Source organism: Sinohyriopsis cumingii, chromosome 19 (genome assembly GCF_028554795.1).
Source record: "Sinohyriopsis cumingii isolate HCF-2022 chromosome 19, ASM2855479v2, whole genome shotgun sequence".
Lineage (NCBI taxonomy): Eukaryota > Metazoa > Mollusca > Bivalvia > Unionida > Unionidae > Sinohyriopsis > Sinohyriopsis cumingii.
In genome coordinates, this window is record NC_142979.1 from 53712708 (window position 1) to 53735510 (window position 22803).

At 34.6% G+C, this 22803-nt stretch overlaps 1 protein-coding gene across 1 annotated transcript in view; it reads right to left on the bottom strand.

Annotated features, from left to right (window-relative positions):
- Positions 1 to 22803, bottom strand: part of LOC149775720 (uncharacterized) — a 149621-nt gene that overhangs the window by 36870 nt on the left and 89948 nt on the right. The window contains exons 11-13 of the mRNA XM_089944021.1: positions 15480 to 15631; positions 6822 to 6942; positions 3046 to 3202 (exon numbers count right to left, since the gene is read on the bottom strand). Coding sequence (XP_089800147.1) covers positions 3046 to 3202; positions 6822 to 6942; positions 15480 to 15631 — 430 coding nt within the window. The remainder of the gene's footprint in view (positions 1 to 3045; positions 3203 to 6821; positions 6943 to 15479; positions 15632 to 22803) is intronic.

Here is a 22803-nt window from a genome sequence, read left to right on the forward strand (position 1 = left end):
AGACCACAAAGTGCATGACCCAACACAAACAAGACCACAAAGTACATGACCCAACACAAACAAAACCACAAAGTACATGACCTAACACAAACAAGACCACAAAGTACATGACCTAACACAAACAAGACCACAAAGTACATGACCCAACACAAACCAGACCACAAAGTGCATGACCCAACACAAACAAGACCACAAAGTACATGACCCAACACAAACACAACCACATGACCCAACTCAAACACAACCACAAAGTACATGACCCAACACAAACAAGACCACAAAGTACATGACCCCACACAAACACAACCACAAAGTACATGACCCAACACAAACAAGATCACAAAGTATATAACCCAACACAAACACAAAGTATATGACCCAACACAAACAAGACCATAAAGTACATGACCCAACACAAACAAGACCACAAAGTATATGACCCAACACAAACAAGACCACAAAGTATATGACCCAACACAAACACTAAGTACATGACCCAACACAAACAAGACCACAAAGTATATGACCCAACACAAACACAAAGTATATGACCCAACACAAACAAGACCACAAAGTACATGACCCAACACAAACAAGACCACAAAGTATATGACCCAACACAAACAAGACCACAAAGTACATGACCCAACACAAACAAGACCACAAAGTACATGACCCAACACAAACAAAATCACAAAGTACATGACCCAACACAAACAAGACCACAAAGTACATGACCCAACACAAACAAGACCACAAAGTACATGACCCAACACAAACAAGACCACAAAGTACATGACCCAACACAAACAAGACCACAAAGTACATGACCCAACACAGACAAGACCACAAAGTACATGACCCAACACAAACAAAACCACAAAGTACATGACCCAACACAAAGAAAACCACAAAGTACATGACCCAACACAAACAAGACCACAAAGTACATGACCCAACACAAACAAGACCACAAAGTACATGACCCAACACAAACAAGACCACAAAGTACATGACCCAACACAAACAAGACCACAAAGTACATGACCCAACACAGACAAGACCACAAAGTACATGACCCAACACAAACAAAACCACAAAGTACATGACCCAACACAAACAAGACCACAAAGTACATGACCCAACACAAACAAGACCACAAAGTACATGACCCAACACAGACAAGACCACAAAGTACATGACCCAACACAAACAAGACCACAAAGTACATGACCCAACACAAACAAGACCACAAAGTACATGACCCAACACAAACAAAACCACAAAGTATATGACCCAACACAGACAAGACCATAAAGTACATGACCCAACACAGACAAGACCACAAAGTATATGACCCAACAAAAACAAGACCACAAAGTATATGACCCAACACAGACAAGACCACAAAGTACATGACCCAACAAAAACAAGACCACAAAGTATATGACCCAACACAGACAAGACCACAAAGTACATGACCCAACACAAACAAGACCACAAAGTATATGACCCAATACAAACAAGACCACAAAGTACATAAGCAAGATCTAGAACCACTCTGCAAAACCATTTTATCTTTCAGTGATTACTGCTGTAGAGAAATCTTTATCATTCTTGAAAAACTGAAAGGTCTTCTTGCAGGATGCATGCTGTAAAATTTGGTCAAACTCTCTTCAAAGTTTTTGTTACAAAATCGTTAAATATAAAAGCCATTCATGCAAGGATGCTCATGGAAAAGTTTGGTCACTACTGATTCTGGTGGTTTCCGAGAAGTATGAAAAAACAATTGTTGATGGATACATGATACACAATAGATTCAATGGCTATAGCCATACATTCACTTTGCCTTACAGATATGTGCAAACAATGTATCAAAAATAAGAAATTTTATAATGGCGTGAAAATCTAATCTGTTCATCAACTTGTCTGTACAAGTATGTTTTCAAATATTTCACTGCTATATCTAAATAAGTGGGTTTTGATTAATTATGTTAATACAATTTAATTAAAATAAGTCTATGTAAAAAATATCACAAATGTGTAAAAATGACTGAACAGCTCAAATGACTGAAAATTGGCTATAATTCTCCATTATAAAGTCACTTCAGGCAGGGTACAGAGCCAAAGATAAGGTAATTGTGCAACTGTTAAGGTTGTGTAGGTCACAACAACCTAATTCTGATAATATTGACTTCAATTTCTCAAGACAAATGTAATGAACAAGCAAAACATTTGTTCTTGTAAAAGTTTTAGAGTTATTGGTATAAATAAAAAACCTTAGTGTGATACATTTGGTAACAAAATCTAACATTGCTATTGGAATAATATTGCTGTCACACAAATGCTTTGTGGGTGTGAGAAACTATAAATGTTTTTACTATGTGCAGTGTAAATAAAATTATATTCTCAATGGATATCATTCTAGGAATTTAATACCTACATGATAATTAACTGATATGTATTTAAAGAAAAAGTTACGAAAGGTAATAAAATCTTTTCTATAATATTATTCATGCATTGCTCTGTTATCACAAGATTTTGTGAGTATGCTACGAGATATCAAGACTGATTCTCTGCTTCAGAAGACTCATGCTTTTCATACAGGGAACCAAACTGATAATTCACACACCTTCTTGTGCAGTAATATCTGGGCAACTATCATTGATTTTTAAATTAAAAATGAAAAGAAACTAAAAGAATGATCCCAAAACTCAATAAGTTATCTTAAGTTCAATTATGGGCTTTATATGTAAACTTGTATAATCTCAACTGAAGGCTCTAAGCCATGTATAATAATATCATCTGTCAGATGACGATTATTAAGTGCTCATAAAATACAATGATTAAATAACCATTGTTGTTAGGACATGTGACAGACCAAAAATATTCAATTTAAAACATTCAATGACTTTTGGGAACAGTTCGTCATTTAAAATTATTGTTCAAAAGACTGCCTTTATTCAAATTTAATGTTATGTTGATAAATGTAAAAAAGAAAGCACATATTAATAGAATTGTCTCTAAATTTGTATGTGTGCTTACCAACTCCATCCACACTGTTCATTGCATCACAGATGGTGACAAAATGCTCAAAAAATTTGCTGGCCATATCCTCATAGATAAGGTCCCTCCGAGCCAAAATAAGGCTTATTTCCAGCATTATACAGCAGAATAATCCCATCCAGGCCGTAGCATCTGCCTGAAATAACAATACACAATTGAAATCAAGATCATTTAAATAATACAGTATATAGTTACAATCAGGTCTCACTGACCTGACACAATACACAACTACAATAAAGTTTTAAATATCTGACACAACAGAAATTACAACAGTTTCATTAACATGACAAAATATGCAATTTTTATTAAGTCTTCTTTATCTGACACTATACTCATTTCAATCTAGTCTCCTTTATCTGACACTATACCTATTACAATCAAATCTCATTTATCTGACACTATACCCATTATAATCTAGTCTCATTTATATACCATACCCATTACAATCTAGTCTCCTTTATCTGACACTATATTCATTTCAATTGTCTCCTTTATCTGACACTATACTCATTATAATCTAGTCTCTTTTATTTGACACTATACCCATTATAATCTAGTCTCTTTTATCTGACATTATACCCATTACAATCTAGTCTCATTTATCTGACACTATACTCATTACAATCTAGTCTCATTTATCTGACACTATACCCATTACAATCTAGTCTGCTTTATCTGACACCATACCCGTTACAATCGAGTCTCATTTATCTGACACTATACTCATTACAATCTAGTCCCATTTATCAGATACAATACCCATTACAATCTAGTCTCATTTATCTTACTGTCAATTATCCAACAATACATTTTATTCACTGCCACATATAGGGAATAACTGTATACGAGTCCTTCATAAATTAAAATCCATTTAAATTGACACATTATATGATTTTCAGTTGCAATGTGTCCAATAAACAAGATCCGACTGCCATACAACTGGTTGAGGTCCAAAACCAATCAAAGTATCAAAAACACTGATAGCTAGGAATGTTGGAGTAAAACCAATTTATACAAGATCAAATGGAAAAACATAACTCCAAATATATTGTTATTTTAACAACTGTAAACAGACTGCTAATAGTAATCTTTATTTTTATTATTTATTATATTAAAAAAATTTTTATGCATTACTAGAAATGTTTTATCACTGTTAAAAGCATTATCTGGGGAAATACTGCAGTGATTGCCTTTTACAAGTATTTTCTATTTTTACTGCATCATTGGAACAATATCCAAGAGAGATTACTATATGGTCTCTTGGCATCCATCCATCTACAGAAGACAATGGTGTAGCTTCAGAGTAAGTTGTTTTTTTGCCTTCTTCCTGCCTCTCTTTTCAGCATGCCTTATATTCCTATCTTCCTTGACTTTTTGAACACCCTGTCTGATTGCTAGGCGACAGGTGAAGTGGTCATTAGCAAATCTCCCAGTCGTAGATGTTGATGTTGGCTCTCTTCATGTCCTTCTTGCAGACATCTTTGTAATGCAGACATGGCTGTCCAGTCAGTCGTGTGCCTTTTGCTAGCTCCCTGTATAGCAGGTCCTTGGGAATGCAGCCTGGGCCCATTCTCTTGATGTGGCTGAGCCAGCAAAGGCTCCTCTTGCCAAGAATGAAGAACATGCTGTTCATGTTCCAGAACCTTGGCGTTGGGTACTTTGTCCTGCCACTGGATGTCCCGAATGCACCACAGTCATCTCAGGTCGAATATGTTGAGTTTCCTCTCGTGTCTTGCATAGGTGGTCCATGTCTTGCTGCTGTAGAGGAGGTTGCTGAGCACACAGGCCTGGTGGATGTGCAGTTAGGTCTTCCCAGTGAGGTTGTGGTTGTTGCAGACCCTTTGGTTCAGTCTGGCAATCCTGCCGTTCACCTCAGAATTAAAGGAGAGTGAGGTGGACATCATGGACCCAAGGTATGTGAAGTACTCAACAACTTCCAAGTTATACCCATCGATGGTGATGGAGGGAGTTGATTCTGCATCCTGTGCCATGATGTTTATTTTCTTCAAACTGATGATCAGTCCAAACTCCTTACAGGCATGGAAGAGGTAGCATACCAGCTGCTGCAGTCCATCTTCCATGTGTGATGTCAAGGCTGCATCATCGGCAAAGAGCAAGTCACAAATGAGGACCTCTGTGAATTTAGTCTTGGACAGATGATGTTGAATAGCTTGCCATCAGCCCTGGTATGGATGTACACTCCCTCGTTGCAGTCCTTGAAGATGTACTAGAGAAGCATGGAGAAGAAGATGGCAAAGAGTGTTGGTGCAAGGATGCAGCCTTGCTTCACTCCGTTGCTAACTGGGAAGGCCTCTAATGTTGTGCCACTGAAGCACACTGTGGTGTGCATGTTCTCGTGGAACGATGTGATGACTGTGAACAGTCGTGGGGGGCAGCTGACCTTCTGCAGAAGCCTGAAGAGTCTGCTCTGACTGACCAGGTCAAATGCCTTCATCATGTCTATGAAAACGATGTAAAGGGGCACCTGCTGCTTGTGACACTTCACCTGCAACTGGCATAGTGTGGTGTAATCACTGATACAAGTAAGTTGTCTCCCTTTACATAAAATAAATTTGAAAGGCCAGTGGATCTATACTCTCTGTAAATTTTGTAAACCCTGCAGATTATTACTAGCATTAGTAATACAAACTATATTTTGGAGTTCTAGGTGTCCGAGTAGTCTCAGGTGTTTGCCTTTAAAGACCACTGACATCTTGCCTCTGTTCTCCAACATTTTAGTCTCAACTCGGCCAATGTGGACATGAAAGAAAGCTTACCAGTATCTTCCTGTGGGTCAATGGTTCTTCCTGGGGTTCTCCCAGGTTCTTCCTCTACCATCAATACTGGCCACCATGTAAAGCCTATCATGTGCTGAAAAATGGCACTAAACTCACCAACCCAAACCAAACAAACTACATTTGTTGAAAGAGAATGGACACATTGTCATTGCTAAAAACATCATGGGATTCATATCCAATTAGTCAATAAATACCTTTTACAGGAACAAAGAACTGATTAAAAAATTTCATTTTTTGCTAATATGTTGAAATTAAAGGATAGAAGATGGAAAAAGATCCTGCTCAAATGAATGAACACGAGGAATGCAAGTTCCAGCCCTTGCATTGCACAATTTAAAAGAAAACACAAGATACAAAGAAAAGGTTTCCAGATAAAGAACAAAGATTCATGAAACATGATTTTTTTAAATACAATTTTCCATGGTTCACTGTTATCCTGATAAGTACTTTCCTATTTCATCGCAAATATCCACAGTACACTGTCACCCTGATTAGGACTTTCCTATTTCATTGCAAATTTCCACGGTACACTGCCACCCTGATTAAGACTTTCATATTTCTTTGCAAATTTCCATGGTACACTGTCACCCTGATTAGGACTTTCCTATTTCATTGCAAATTTCCATGGTACACTGTCACCATGATTAGGACTTTCCTATTTCATCGCAAATTTCCACGGTACACTGTCACCCTGATTAGTACATTCCTATTATCTGGCTGATAACCAGAAAATATATAATAATCACCTAATTTTCAAGCAAAATTATTTTTACTCATCTTTTAAGTAAACTAGTTTATGACAATGTCTTACCACTTTGTTTTTATTAAACCAAAACATAAAATAAATAGAAAAATCAATTTTACCAAGAATATAAGAATTACACCCGATAAATGCATCTGCATGATATCAGGAATGAAACAAATTGCACATAAAAATATAACAGAAATATGTATGACCTGTGCAAGAAAACCTCCTGATGGCAGTGGTTTAGAGCGGTCAAACAGCCCTATGTTGTCTAGTCCTAAAAATCCTCCTGAGAAAATGTTTTTGCCTTCAACATCCTTCCTGTTTACCCACCTAAAATAACAAAATTGTGATATAATTACAGAAGCACTCAACTACAAATCTCATTTATAAACCTAACTAGAGCACCTATATAACCCACATGTCATTGTGAACTAGAGTTATTAGAACAGAAAGAAATCTGTTTGAATCAAATCCAATAACTATAGGGTATTAAACTTTAGTCTTGTTAACCTAACATGATGTCTCATGAATGCTGTATAATCAAAGACTGAATAAAATGATAAAATCCATTGTTCTTCAATAAATGATTACTGAAGCTTAAGAAACATTTTAAAGAATAATATTCTCGGTGATCACCATGAGCAACTCCAAAAAAGGCAAACATGTTTACAGCCCTGGTAGCCATAATATGACTCAACTACAATATGCACTACAGCTCAAAATGTTACAGCTTTATTTCATATGAAATAGATTTATAAAATATCTCAACCATGATTATGCAAACTTCATTCACTGTTTATGATGAGCACTTTAAAAGCAGTGTTATTTGTCATTTTACATAGTGTTCCTTTAGAAAAAGGTAGCTCATAATTTCAACTCTAAAGGCTTGAATTCTTAATGAATAATTTTTTTTAAATCTTTAAATTTACTCTCATCTGGTTTCAGGTAGCACACTACTGATGTGACCTTGACCTCTGACCTTTCAACTATCCACTGCCAGTGATGTTTCATCTCTTCTTTTAAACTTACATGCAATATCTGATAATGAGTTTTGTTTAGTAACTACAGGCAACCTACTTGATAAATTGTATAGGCAATTTCAAATTTGTTTACTGCAAAGCTGGATATCCATGGGCATGTCTCAAAGGCATCATATTCATTTAGGACCAATCAGATATCATATCTCAAAGGCATCATTTTCATTTAGGACCAACCAGATATCATAAAGTTTCTTTTAATGAAAACCACATGATGATACAACTATCTGTTCAATATACTGGACATCCACCATTTTCTCAATTAGGACCAACAAGACATCATATGAGCATTCAACCTATCCCATACTAATTTTTGGGGTCATTCCATGCCAACCTCCCAATTTCTAAGTATCTTTCAATTTTGGCACAGAACTCCCAACTATTACGTTATTTCTGTTGATTTTCATTTCTCCTAAAAAAAAATCCTACATAAATAGATAAATCTTATGTAACCAACAGACGCCATATTCTATTTTATCACCATAATGTTGTGATGAAATAAATGTCACTACGTAGAATTTTTTTCTTCAGCAAATAGAATGTTAAGTTTAAACATTGTTAGTATCAATTTATTAATTTGTTTAACCCTAAAAAAAAATCAGAAAATAGTCCACAACAAAACTTAAACCACAACAATAAAATTATCAGCAATTAGTTTCAATCCCAAAACTGATCATTGTGAATGCTGTAGCCTCTCCATTCCCACCAAAGAAACTTACACGAATGAACACCTGGCATTACTGTACTAAATATATATAAACATTAATTACCATCATTTAATATAAAAAAAGGAATGAAGAAACATACCATGCAGCCTATAAGCCCTCAATAAACTAATTCAGAATAAATGTGTTATATGGCAAACAATGTTAAATGCCTTTTTAGTTGAGAATAAGGAAATAAGGTGGAATATAAAATATGCAGAATATAGTTGCCACATATACAGTAGCTTGAGACTGCGTATTTGGACACTGCAAGTTACAATACAATAGGGCATCATTTATTTGCCAATCAGTTGCATGTTCTTATATAAACACACACTGCAGAACATGGTTTCTTAGAATTAAGCCAGAGGGCCAGTCATTTTCACAAGATAATTTGCAATGATGGGGATTAACTGATCATTAGTCACACTGGATTTCTTGTTTTTTTTTACTTATGACTAGGCCACAGCTGCACAGAATACGAAAAGAGGGCAAGTCCTGGGGGAAAATTAGGAGCATCACTGGGAGAAATGGCACGTCCTTTGGTAATTTCATGTGCATTGGAACCAGAAAATCTGTCAATATTTAGTGTGTGTGATTTGGATTTTAACGTAACTTCAACTATTTTTCAGTCATATTGTTATGATGTCTGTAGTGTGGCAGTTTATAGTGATGTCTAGCACTGGGGCATCAAGCTGCAGACCTACAGCATGGAGTTCCACCCAGTCACATTATCCTGACACCAGGCCAACCAGTCCCAACAGTAACCTCTAAATGCAGAACACCTAATGAGGCAGCTATTAGTACCATTTTTTAAGTCTTTGGCCAGTGTTTGAACCTGTGACCTTAACTCATTCAGCCCCAGACCCGTTATCAGTATCACTGCTGCTATGCCCCAGCAGCGCTAAGCTGTGTCTAGCTGCGTGTACCCCAGAGTTTTTACCTGTTTGAAAAATTTTGTAAACATCGTGCACATGCATTCACTCTTACCTTAATTTCTCTGCTTATATCCAATTAAAATCCAAGAAAGTTTCACCATTTATTGCAAATAAATTTGTCTACACAGTGATGTATTTTTTTTCCCTATTTGTCCAAGTCTTTCACGACTTATTTATACAGAATTTACAAAATTATGTGCAACGTTTATCCGCAAGAACTCGATCATCATCGCTGTCAGCATCCTCATCTTCGGACGATTCAGTCTCAGAAACTTCTATGTCCGAATCGAAATCTCACAAAATATCCAACTGCCGAACATATCTTTCCTCAGCTTGCTCAGTATTTTCAAGATCAAACCCAAGAAACTCCTCATTTTTGCTCTCATCAAAAATCACTCTTACGTCCGCCATCATTTACGATTTTTCATGACCAGAACACGTGTAGTTAAACCACTTTCAAAACAGGAGCCCTTAGCTTCTGAACAATTCAAATTTCCGCAAATGAAAGTAAAATCATTTCTGATTGGTTTAATAGTTGTTAGTTCTTGGAATAAACCCATTTCTAACCAATCAGAGACGTTGAATCTAACACACATTCATCACGCTTGGAGACGGGATCGGCCATTGAATGCAGTAAAAAAATCACGACTACAGGTGGGATCGGCCATTGAATGCAGAAACCGGATCACGCCTACAGACGGGATCGGGGCTTAAAGGGTTAAGCACCTGAGGTGGACGCTCTAACCACAAGGGCAGCAGCTCAATATTTAGTGAAAAGAGGCTTAAAAACTGCCGCAAAAAAAACCTCCTGAGTTTAAGTCCCAATCTCCCTATTTTCTTATACAGTCTCCCTACTTGGCTTTTGAAAAGCTGACAAGTATGACCACTCCTATTTAACCCTGTAGGAGCACAATGGCTGCTATATTCAAAGGATGAACTTTTCCTAATATTAACCATACATTATGCATTTATACTCATGTGAAAGATATCCCTGTATGATCCTGTAGTGTACTGCCTTACAAAGTTGCAAAGTAACATCCAGATCTGATGTTGTGCCGTAATGAAAAGGTCAAGGCATTAGTGAAAATCAAGTTGTGAAAATAAAATGCACAATCAAAATAATTGTAGGGTCACACTAAAACTTTCTCCCACAAAATTGTGTGGAAATGTCCCCACGTGGTTGACCAAGACACAGTTCACTCAGCTTAATGTGACCAAGCACAATAATGACTCAGTAACATTAAAATTATCCAAGTCAGAGGTGACTCAAATGTACAAGACTGGTGGAATATTTCCATTCCTTGCAGTGATTCCAGCACTGTTGGAAGCAGGTGCTCCAGAAGTTACAAAAGCTGCAGTGTAAGAGGTTGTCAGAACATCAAAAAATGTAGGAGGCCTTTGATTACCAGGCATGAGTCAACAAATATAATCAGGCAGAGGTCTTTGATTATCAAGGCACAGAAGAGCATGCCATTCATGGTAATGAAGCTTTTCAAGCGCCTAGTGACCACTCTTGTTTTACTGAAGACTGGAAAAATCAACATTTTTGTGGTGTTTAAATGCAAGATGAACTTGCATTGATGGTGTCAAGCACATGTGAAATCAGAATCATCAATCTGGATTTATCAACATGCCCTGGCAATTACTGGGTCAAATAAATGGCAACACCTCAACATTGTTGTATTTTGACTCAAGTGGACTTGCACTGCCAGCTGAAGTTGTTAATTATTTAAGCAAGTGCAATAAACAACTGTTATTCAACTATGTCAGTACAAACACAGATGAATGGTCCCATATGCAGTCATCTTGTCAAAGAAGCACATGAGCACTCACCAACTCTGCAAACACTTTTAACATAGTGGTCATTTTGGATTTCAGATCAACACCATTTCCATTTAGGACCAGCAACACAAGATGTCTTGGTGGCCATACTGGGTGTAGGATTGTTAACACTGTCAATTTTGACCACCCTGACTTCATAAGAAATCCTTTAGTAAAAACCCCATTTTGTATATGATCATCCCTTTCAGTAGGAGTAGTTGTAGCAAGATTTTCAAGATGGCCATTGTGGATGTTTGAGGAGCACCATTTTCATTTAAGAGCAATTAGACCTTGGGATGAATGAGTGACTTAAGTTTCAAGGCAATTCTTCAAGTAGTTTAAATCTTTAGCTATGAGTACCGCATCTGAGCGTCACCTGTGAATAGCTCCTGAACCCCACTGACACATATATGTAGTGTCGATAAGCCTAGTTTAATATCCCATCGTCGTTTATGTGTGTATAATTCAGCAGTATTCGAAACCCCCATGTCGCATCTATGCAGACATGACTGCTATGTTAACCAAGCATTGATTGGTTGAAAGTTGAAAGTACTGAAGTTTACAAATTTTTCATTATCATAACCAATGAGAGGACTGTTTACTCAACATTTTGATACAAGTGTGAAAGCTGAGAGGTTAAATTTAGATGCACTGTCCAGGGCTTCTCTGCACTTTATGAAACACATGTAGTCAAGATAAGCAAACATGGATTCCGATTCAGATATGAGCAACTTTAAAGGGTTCAGTGCAAGCAATATCGAAGAGTTTAATGGATCATTCTTAGAAAATGGATCAGATATTGATATTAGTCCAGTTTCAACACTGGAAGCAAGTGATTTTTAATCAGAAGACGAGGAGGACATAGTCCCACTTGCACAATGGAGTTAAGACCTCGCTGTGTTCGAGATCAATGATTTTGATTCTCATGTTGGTTCAACGATCAAGCTTGGACTAAGCAATGAGAACGATTTTTTTCTCAAGTTTTTTCCTGAATGCCTGGTGGAAAAGCTTGCGAAAGAAACAAACGATTATGTCAAGAAAATGGGGAACCAAAAGCAAGACCTGAGGATGAAATGGTATAAAATCAGCATCATGGAGATGTGGGCATATTTTGGAATATACATCATCATTTATGTGTGGATAATGACAGTTTTCAGAGGTACCACTACTCTCAGCTTTGTAATATATACTGGAAATATATGAATAACAAACACTATACAAGGTAAGCTGTTTTTTTTATTTCATTGAAAGCCAGCAAAAACTAATGAAATAATGAATATAAATGTAACCATGTTTTCATTGTCAGTTTCTGTAGTCAGCCTTGATGATGCTCCAGTATACATCCTAGGAACCAGCCTCAGTAGTCTCAGTAACTGATATGATAGCACTCAGCAATAGTGAAACTGCACAACAGCTGTAGTAGCTAAAGAGTTATGGGGGAACAGTGATAACAAAGTTGTGCTAATGGATAAATGGATGACAGACAATGGTCAACAGAAAACTGACTATCCCATAAGCTCTTCTGGTCTATGACCTGTACAGCTAAAAATTCCTAAAAATCCCTTCATGTGTGTGATCATGTTCACAAAAGCAATCATCAATAAAAACACTTTGTTGAGATCTCTGACCATAAAGTCTTTTGTCATTGTGCTAACTGGCCTTTATTTAATGATAAAAATATACAAGGTATGGACATATTATTTGTGTATGTACAGAAGTGCAAGCAGTAACCTTTTACTCCAAGGTCAAGTAGGCCTGGTTTTCAAACTTAAAAGTGCATGAACATGTTGGTGATCTGATCTGCAAAGTTTTCATTTGAGATCAATCACATAATGCATGTTTTCTTTCAGAGAAAGCTAAATTATAATTAGTCATGCCTGAGACCAGTGATAACAAGCTTTAGATATGCCTGCCATGAATGTGATCAGATCAGCACCATTTTCATTCAGGACCAGCTCGATACTTTTACTACTGTTTAGTGACAACTACATACTGATAATTTGGCATCCTGCATGGATGTTAGACTAGAATTAAATGGAGAAAAACAAATTATTTGAAGGAAATATGTTAAAGTAAACGCCAGCTGAATGCAGCTATCCATTCAGGAGTCACATAAGGAGGTCATACTGGCTCACTTTTCCTTTAAGACCAACTATAAATCTGTATTTTAATAAATCTTGTTAGAAACCGCAGGTCCAAATGACCAAATATTAAGAGAAACTGGCAATAAGATTCATAAGATGACCACATGTTGACCATGTTGGATAACAGACAGAAATTGTTTTACTTCACAACTATCTACATGTCGTTAAAAGTAAGTTAATGCAGAACTCTTTTTGACAAAAAAATTATCTGTTCAGGAAAACTAGTAGTTATAATAAGATTTCAAAGAAGTCAAGCTAGCACCATTTTCAATTATGTTTTTATGGCACTTTTGTTTAATTAAAATTCCATTTCAGTACATGGGAAGTTAGCCTCAAGACAATTTTCATTACTGATGCCTAGGGAGCCAATTAGATCAGCAACATGTTAAATATTGTGTTTTAGACAGGAATTGGTCATTGGGCAGTGGTCAAACCTGGTACATTTTGTACTGTTTTATTTTAGACTGACTCACCAATACTTAAAACCTCATTTAGTCCCTAACATTTATTTGTAACTTTCATGCAGTGTACATGAAGGCCCAGAGTTTCTTTACATCTTGATCTGAGTTAATATATTTTAATTTATATTGTGTTCTTAATTTTTGTCCTTGGTTGTAAGTCATAAACATTATGTTTACATAATTTAGTCAACTTTAGTACACGATTTTAAGTTGTAAACAACCTGTTTAGATAGCAAGACTCAAAGATCATTCTTGTTTACAGTTAGACTAGATTTTTCTTAGGAAATGTTCACATTCTAATTTGTTATAGGGCAAGTGAAAATGTATAAATAGGGGATTTGATAAATAAATACTTCATTCCTGTTTTAAGATCAGTCTGTGGCAATCCTTTAAACATGTGCTGTGATTTTAGAGGAATTATTTCAATTATTTAGTGAAACTACTAAGTGCTCACTGACTTTGGATTAACATATTATTTTGAACTCATTCAAAGACATTCTGGATTGCATCACTATGGGGCATTCAAGACTATTGAATTCATTCTGAACATTATGCACTTCTGGGCATGTGATATGGCATTTAGGATTATTTGGAATTTAATTCCTAATATTGTGTTTCTTGAATTTTCATTCTGTATTGGAGAGAAATATCAGTTTGTTGAGTTTACCTAAACTGTTGGTATCACTTCTTTCTGTTACTTAATTTTTGACCGGGAGTCAGAACAACAAGTTAAACAAGCTTGCCATTGATTCACTTAATTACACTACTGAAGAACAATGGTAATATGCTTTGCAGCCAACATCTATTGTGTTCATCAAAAATGGCATCACCCACTGAGATGTGTAAGGAATATCAGTAGCTTCAAGACCTTGTCAACAATCTTAAATCTTCAACAGATCATAAACATAAAAGTAAAATCTCTTTTATGCTCACTAGTTAAACAAGTGTAAAAACTTGCAGTGACATGACATGCAGAATATTTTTAACTGAGATGATTAATTATCCCATAAAACTGTGTTTGCAGAGTGACTTATGCAGTTTCTCTATAATGTCTGATTTCATTATTAATAATTGCTTTTTCAAAAATAAACTGTCATATTTGATGACTCAGAGAACTTACTTTAGGAAAGTTTAATTTTTTCAGTGTATTTACCTAGCATGGATTTCTGAATTATCATTTCAATGAAACTGTCAACTTAAAATCTGTTCATTACAATTAATGTTTTGTTCTGTAAAACTATATTTATATTAAAAAAATTGTTCAGAAGACATGCATCAAATTTAAGAAATCAGAATCATTCTGATAATTAGTATGTTCTGTTTGCTTGAAGAATTTCAACCAGCCTGTTGAACTGTTCAAAACAAAATGAATTAATAAAGGAAGAATATCATGAATATTCATAATTTATCCAACTTTAATGTTGGTATTAAAGATGTGTTTTAGGAGTCTGTCAAATACCAATGAAATTGTACTTAATTCACTGTATTACAGAATCTGAAATAGATGCAAAAAGCAATGAACAGTTGCAGCATCTCAAATGTAATCATCCTAATTACTGACATGTCTGCTTGGTTGCTATGAGATTGGCAAGTTGTAGAACAATTGGCACATGTTTCAAACTTTGTGACTGTCATGGAGGTTGTTTAGGAGTTTTGATAACCTGTCTAAACGCACACAAGGATAAATGAAAAAACACCATATAAGCTCTTCTGGTCTTTGACCACTAGAGCTATTAAAATTATGTGAATGTGCAATTCCTACCATGTGAAATTGAGCACCAATTTTAGAAAACATCGGGCTAAAAATGTTAGATCCCGTTGTCCCTTGGGTCCTGAGGCCTTGTACACCTTCAGCACAGCATAGGCATGAACTGGTGGATTGACATCATCAAAGGCAAACTCATAAGCCGGTATCTGAAATACACGTTAATCTACCATAAGCAAACACATAAGCTAGTATATGAAATTCACATCAATCTATTACAAGCAAATTCATAATGGATATTTTAAAAATACGTCCATCTATTATGGGCAAACTCAGTAGTCAATGTAAACCCAGATCTAATACATAAAATACCAGTACATCTGGGTGTACACTGTTATGTTCTCCTTTGGATTTCAAATGTAAAGCATAGATCCAGATCTACCACTCCAACAGATGACCAGCTGGATCTAGGCTGTTACCAGCTGGGTGCTTGTTGTACTGAGGTGAATATTATCTTCCATTCATTTGTACCCGAAAATATTTCTGAACTTCATTATACCTAGAATGAGCAATAAGACCTAATATAATCATTGAGTCGTTAAATTTAATGTTCACATACTGATAAATATGCGAGTAAACAGTGCAAAATATGAATTGAGACTCTTGCATATTTTTTGTGATAATATGCTGCATATCATAGTAAAATTCCATAAAATATGTAAATTTAGCAAAATTGCATAAAATATGTAAATTTAGCAAAATTGCATAAAATATGTAAATTTAGCAAAATTCCATATGTAAATTTAGCAAAATTCCATAAAATATTTAAATTTATCAAAATGCATTCTAAACATAAAATGAGGTTTGTTTTGGCTTGGATTTCTTTACTGTTTGATATACTGATCAGCATATTATCTAACATATTGTCATACATATACTTACTGATAATATGCTGTTGACTATGGCATACCCATTCTCCTGTATTTAGCTGTATATAATATATAAACCTTTTCACCTACTTTTCTTATTTTCAGTCAAGGTAAGCATTTTATACAAGAAATAAAAGTTTTTACCAGATCAATCTGACGGAAGGATGAAGGTACTATAGCTGCCTACATGTGTCACATTCACTCCTTGTGAAATATTAAATCCTTTGCACATTGATTTGTGACTAAACAGTTTACTGGTACTAGCTTTATTAACAAAATAAATAATTCTTACAAACCTTGAGTCTTGTCCTTTGATTGCTCATTTCACTTCACAATATTGTGTAGCACTTCACAATTACACAAAATGTCACTTTATGTTTCTCTATACAATTGACATTTAAATGTCAAAGCCTACTTGTAAGGATTATTGTATTTTTTCTTCTTTTGTTTCTGCTTGCATTTAGAAGCATTCTTTAGTGTAAATCAGGCATTCTTTAGTGTAAATCAGAATATTTGGATAAGAGAGGCTAAATATTAAAGAGGCATACTGAATAAAAAGGTTCACAGCAATAAAAAAAAGAAGCAGCTGATGATGCTATTTCTGACTTAAATGGTCTGTTAAAATTGCTAAGTAATAACATTTCTGTGTATTTTCCAATGCCTGATCATATTAATTTGCATTTATTATTTATTTCTATTCTTCTATGATTTCAAATATACAGGTACTCAGGCAAACATGACCATAATATCACACACATATATTAAAGTTATTAAATCAGCTCTGGATCCAGTGAAAAAAAGGCAATATTAGTATTATATCTGTTGTTTCAATTTCATGAATTAATATTTAAGTACCAATATTTAAGTACCTAACCTTACATTATCATCCACAGACAAGACTTAAAATACACCTACTCAATCGTTACAACACAAACTATTGACTACAACAACTTTATAAGAAATATTTTGGATGGATTATTGTACAATTTGTTTACTTTGAATGAAACAATGTGTCTAAAATCTGTTGTATTTTTAAAGAGACAAAAACATAAAACAACACAGAAGATAATCAAAGCATTGGTAATATATAGTTTACCATAAGAAACTTCAACAATTTCTTATAATAGAAATTAATATTTTGTGTATTGAGACTGATGGTGTAAATGTAAAACAGGTTTGTTTGAAGTACTAATGTATTGGACAACAGCTGTTTCAGCCAATCATATCCTTTTTTTCCTTATGTTTTCCTTTTGCTTTTCTTTTAAATATAAGTAGGTTTCTCTTTATTTTGCCATCTATAATTCATGCTCATTCTGTTCACCCCATTTCTTTATTTCTGTCATACTTTCCATTTGTTACACATTTCCGATGAATAAATCACACTGTTATATATCCAAAAGTTTGAGCTAGGAATGAAAAACATAACTCTGGGAGTATGTTTTTAAAAATACCACAATTGCAACTGGTGCCTTACACATTACTGTTATCAAAAATGCCAAGAGGTGGGGATGGGAGTGGGTGGGGTTATAACAGCACTTTATCGACACTCATGACTATATCATGCTGAGGACATGGAAACTAAGTGCCATTCCCAATGATGCACCAAGACAGCCAGTCTGGGCTGTGGCTTAGGAAGGTATCACGTCTAGGTCCATCAATTATGAATCAAACACTCCACCAACTGAGCAAGCACATCCCCACCCACACCCCCAAAAATAAAAGTCATAAAGGGATGGCACACATCTCAAGTAAACTGAATTTTAAAAGATTATTTTCTCCTTTCAACTGCCCAAAAAATATGTGGCTATAACATCCTTAAAGGGCTGAGCAATTGTTGCATGAGACTTGTGTGCATTAATTTTAGGTCATAATGTATTATCCACTTTACCATAATGACTGTAAGTCTTGGCACACTATAAATTTTGGGACACCCTAAATTATTTTCAAAAGTAATTTTTTATGACCTATAAATGTTGTGGAACAAAATTAGAGCAATTTTTTGTGTACTGTAAGTCTAGGGACACCTTCAACTTATTTTCTCTATTAATGATAAATGTGTTTTCTCAACAGTAATGCCATTTTTTTAAAAAAAGAAAAATTTACTAAGGTTATTAAGGTACTATCATAATGAATTATTACATGAAAATGTTATAAACTGGTATAATTTGTTTGAAAGGTCAATAAATACATTTAATTCTACCATGTTTCCTTATTATTTCTATCCAATTCAAATATAAGTATAATTTGATCTATGACAATCACTTTTGTCTTCAGTTTATTATTCTTTGTTTAAGCATTATTGCATTAGAATATTGTATCAATGCACCAGTAATTACATTTTATTTTGAAAATGTAAATACCTAACTCATTAAAAACATGTTCCCAGCATGACAAGAACAAACAACAACAGAGTTTGGTTCAATGTTCACATTTAGGCCTAGTTAGTGTGTCTACATAATGGCCTCACTGCATGTACATTGAATATTTTGACTTGATCTAAATGAAGTACATCCCTTGGATTTGAATTACAGGCACAATTGTGCTAAACTTAATCCTTCCAAAATACAATAAAGAAATTTCAAAAACGAAACTTTAAAAATAAATGTAATACCTTAAACACTTAGTTTGCTTTGATGTTAGCAACCATAAATAAGTACCTGTTTATTTGGCAATGGTAAACGTGCTACTCAACCAAGTAAAAATTCATATCTTAATTGCTTGATAATGATAGTCAATGGTTGATCATTTCAAGATCAATTTTTTTTTTGGGGGGGGGTCAGGACCAAATAATTCAGTATCACTATTATGCAGGGCATCTCATCCTGCTCAACCCACTTTAGATTTTACAACAGTTAATTGGTGTGGATTAATTTTGTAGAAATTGGGTACCGGCACTCCTTTAAGACAAAAATCCTTCTTTTCCCAAGCCAGTTACATGGATGAAACAATTACCTAGTCTCCTGTCAGATCACACTGACAAATCTGCCAATTATAAACAAAAGTAAATGCCGAAACAAAAACCTGTCCAAATTCAACGGTGGAATGAATACTCTGTTGAAAGTTCTGAATTTGTGCAATAGTAAGCCAAAACATAAAAATAAACTTTATCGATGATTGTCAGTTATGTGAATGTACTGTATGCTGGTTATGCACCTTGTATAATTAATGATGTGTGGCATTTCATATGATTGACATCACTTTGTTGGATCGCTTATACCTCTGAATAATGGTAACTCTTGAGCACATGGGTCATGATAAATAAAATAGTAAATGAATGTCTTGCTTAAATGTGATTTGGAAAAATAAGAATAAAGCAAAATCAGCATCTAGTATTTTGGGAAATAAACAAGGATATACAAATTGCACTGTGCAAGTACTGTCGCACAGTAAACTCTAGTGCCCCATGCATCACTGAAGGTTTTACTTTAATTTATTTTATTTCATTTTGGAAAAATTGGAAAAAATGCACATGACAGAATACTAACTAAAAAATAATCACAGTAGTTTATAAGTTTACTGACGTAGTAAATGAACAAGAGTTAGTCACTGATGTGTGCAGTATGACGATCTTGCAAATTTTGTCCTTTCTTTTTCATCTACAAATGTTGGGACAATAAAAATGCTGAAATTTTTAAATGCACATAAAGCTTGGGACGCTAAAAAGAAAATCATTATTTTTACATGACTTACAGTCATTATGGTAGTTGTTAAGAGGGGATTTTATTGTTCCATATCCTTCTCTATACATCATCAACGAGCTATGCATAAATTGGTTTTATCATGCACAAAGATATATTTACATTGACAGGTGATCAAGAGCTTCAGTGATGGGGGGGTGAGAGTAAAGCTATGTGAATGAACATAACTAGAAAAATGTAGCAAGTCTTTAGTATTTTGCCAGTGTTCAGCTGCTGCATTTTGAATATCTTAAAATTATTTTTGTTTTGAACTTGAGTTGTACATGTGTGTTGCATATGTCTAGGTGAGGTGGTGTGCACACACACAAACTGAATTCTTGTCAGTACTGGGCAACAGTGGCAACCATAGTTACTGCATTATTTCAAATTATAAATAGACATATTGCCAGCCTAAAATTGGGTATAGACTGTACTTATCCTTGAGTATGCAGCTCCTTTAAAAAAAAAAAAGACCAGTTGCTGAACAGCTTGATGTCATGTCTGAGTGTGTGTGCCCCTGCGTGCACATTCTAAATTCTGTTTTGGAATGGATTCACAATCAAAGCAATTTAACATTGATTAGACTTTTTTCATCGTTTCATTATCAAACTGACCATTAAACAATTGGGGTGCTTTTATTCAAGGCTGGATTTTATATTTAATTTTCTGAGAGGATAGGTATTTTTTAAGCCTGCATTTTTTTCTCTTTTTACCTATGAATATTTTTACAACTAATACAATAGATATTATAATAGGTTCTTTTACTTAATCTATAAATCAGAGCAAGAATATTGTTTTTCAAAGTAACTGAGAGCCAGATTTGTTTGAGGACTTCTAATGGGTTCAGTGACAGTAATGACATTTATAAAATAATTGTGGAATAAGAGAGGTAGGTAGGTGGGGTACACAGCGGAACAATTACATTTTGAAATAATCTGTCAACTGTAATATTTTTAGTTTCCTTCTCTTCATTTTGGAGGCCCACATCATAAAATATAAGAAACAGGTGCCAGACCATTTATATTCACAATGAATATACAAATGCACTTTATCTCTCTCTCTGTCTCATGCAAATCATTAAAAACTATCAAATTTTGTGATCATTGGTCAGTATAAGGAATAATTTTTTGGAACTGGTAATAAATAAGTATAATGTAAGATTTCTCCCACTGATAAATACACAACACTTCTATGATCACTGGTTTTGATTCTGCAGCAACATATGGCTATTTTCTTAATATATGTAGCAACATAAGGCTATTTTCTTAATATATGTAGCAACATATGGCTATTAATATCTGAAGCAACATATGGCTATTTTCTTAATATCTGTAGCAACATATGGCTATTTTCTTAATATCTGTAGCAACATATGGCTATTTTCTTAATATCTGTAGCAACATATGGCTATTTTATTAATATCTGTAGCAACATATGGCTATTTTCTTAATATCTGTAGCAACATATGGCTATTTTATTAATATCTGTAGCAACATATGGCTATTTTATTAATATCTGTAGCAACATATGGCTATTTTCTTAATATATGTAGCAACATATGACTATTAATATCTGTAGCAATATATGGCTATTTTCTTAATATCTGTAGCAATATATGGCTATTTTCATTATTAAAAGCTATCCTGGATAAGAAATAAGTATATATTTTGGAAAGGGAGAGGGACCTCTCTTATGTATACAAATTGTATAAGAATCTGATTGGGGGCCAAAATTGGCCCTTATCGAACCTTGTCTTTAGCAATTTATTTACTTTTCTTTGGAAAATAAGTTTGGTTCTTTGTTACAATAGAGTGAGCAATACTAAATTGACTGAGTGGTGTTTATAAAGGTTGACATTGCTTCAGTGACTCAGCATGGTCTTTCAAGGCGATTGGCTAAAGCTTTTATATGTTAAACATAGTACCCATAGTCACTTTGTTTAATCTAGATACCACTAAATTTGCAATTTATTAAGTTTTATTTGGCTGAGTTGTTATACTATGCAAACAAAGTTAACAAAATTTTAAAATGTATTATATCACAGCAGCATTATATAGCATAATTTTGCTTCTTCCCTTCATTCTGAGTCAAAAATCAGGGTGTGTTATACACAACAATATAAAGTAATTTCAAATGGAAACAGATCCTTTTTGCACCATACCATTTCATTAACAAATCCAGAAATATGTATCTAATGTTATCTTCACTGATGCTGTTTCAATGTTTATTCTGATAACATGATTTAGTGTTCTTTCAGGACAGCTGATCACGGACATCTGTGTTAAATGTAATCCTGACTATCCGCTAAATATGAAATGGTTGTCCCTAAAACATTTTTGGTTAATCCTGGTGACTTGGGCTGATTGTTCAGAAACTATCCTGGCAAATAAAAAAAAATGGTATGTGTGCATAAATCACACAACAGTTTAAAAACAAAACAAACTAGTCTGCTGTATTTATTACTGATGATGAAGTTTTTGTGCGTGCATTCAAATGATAATAAATAATAAAATTACAACTGAAACTGATACAAATATTATGGCAGTATAGATAACATATTATGGACAGAGTGAGTGTGTGTGTGTGATCTGGTTTTTAACGTAGCTTTTATTAAACAATTTTTCAGTAATACTGCAATGACGTCTGCAGCATGGCAGTTATAGTGATGTCTTGCATTGGTGCATTATGCCATAGAAATGCAGCATCTTGTCCAACTCAGGCACATTATCCCGATACCAGGCTGACCAGTCCCAATACTAACCTTATAATGCTGAG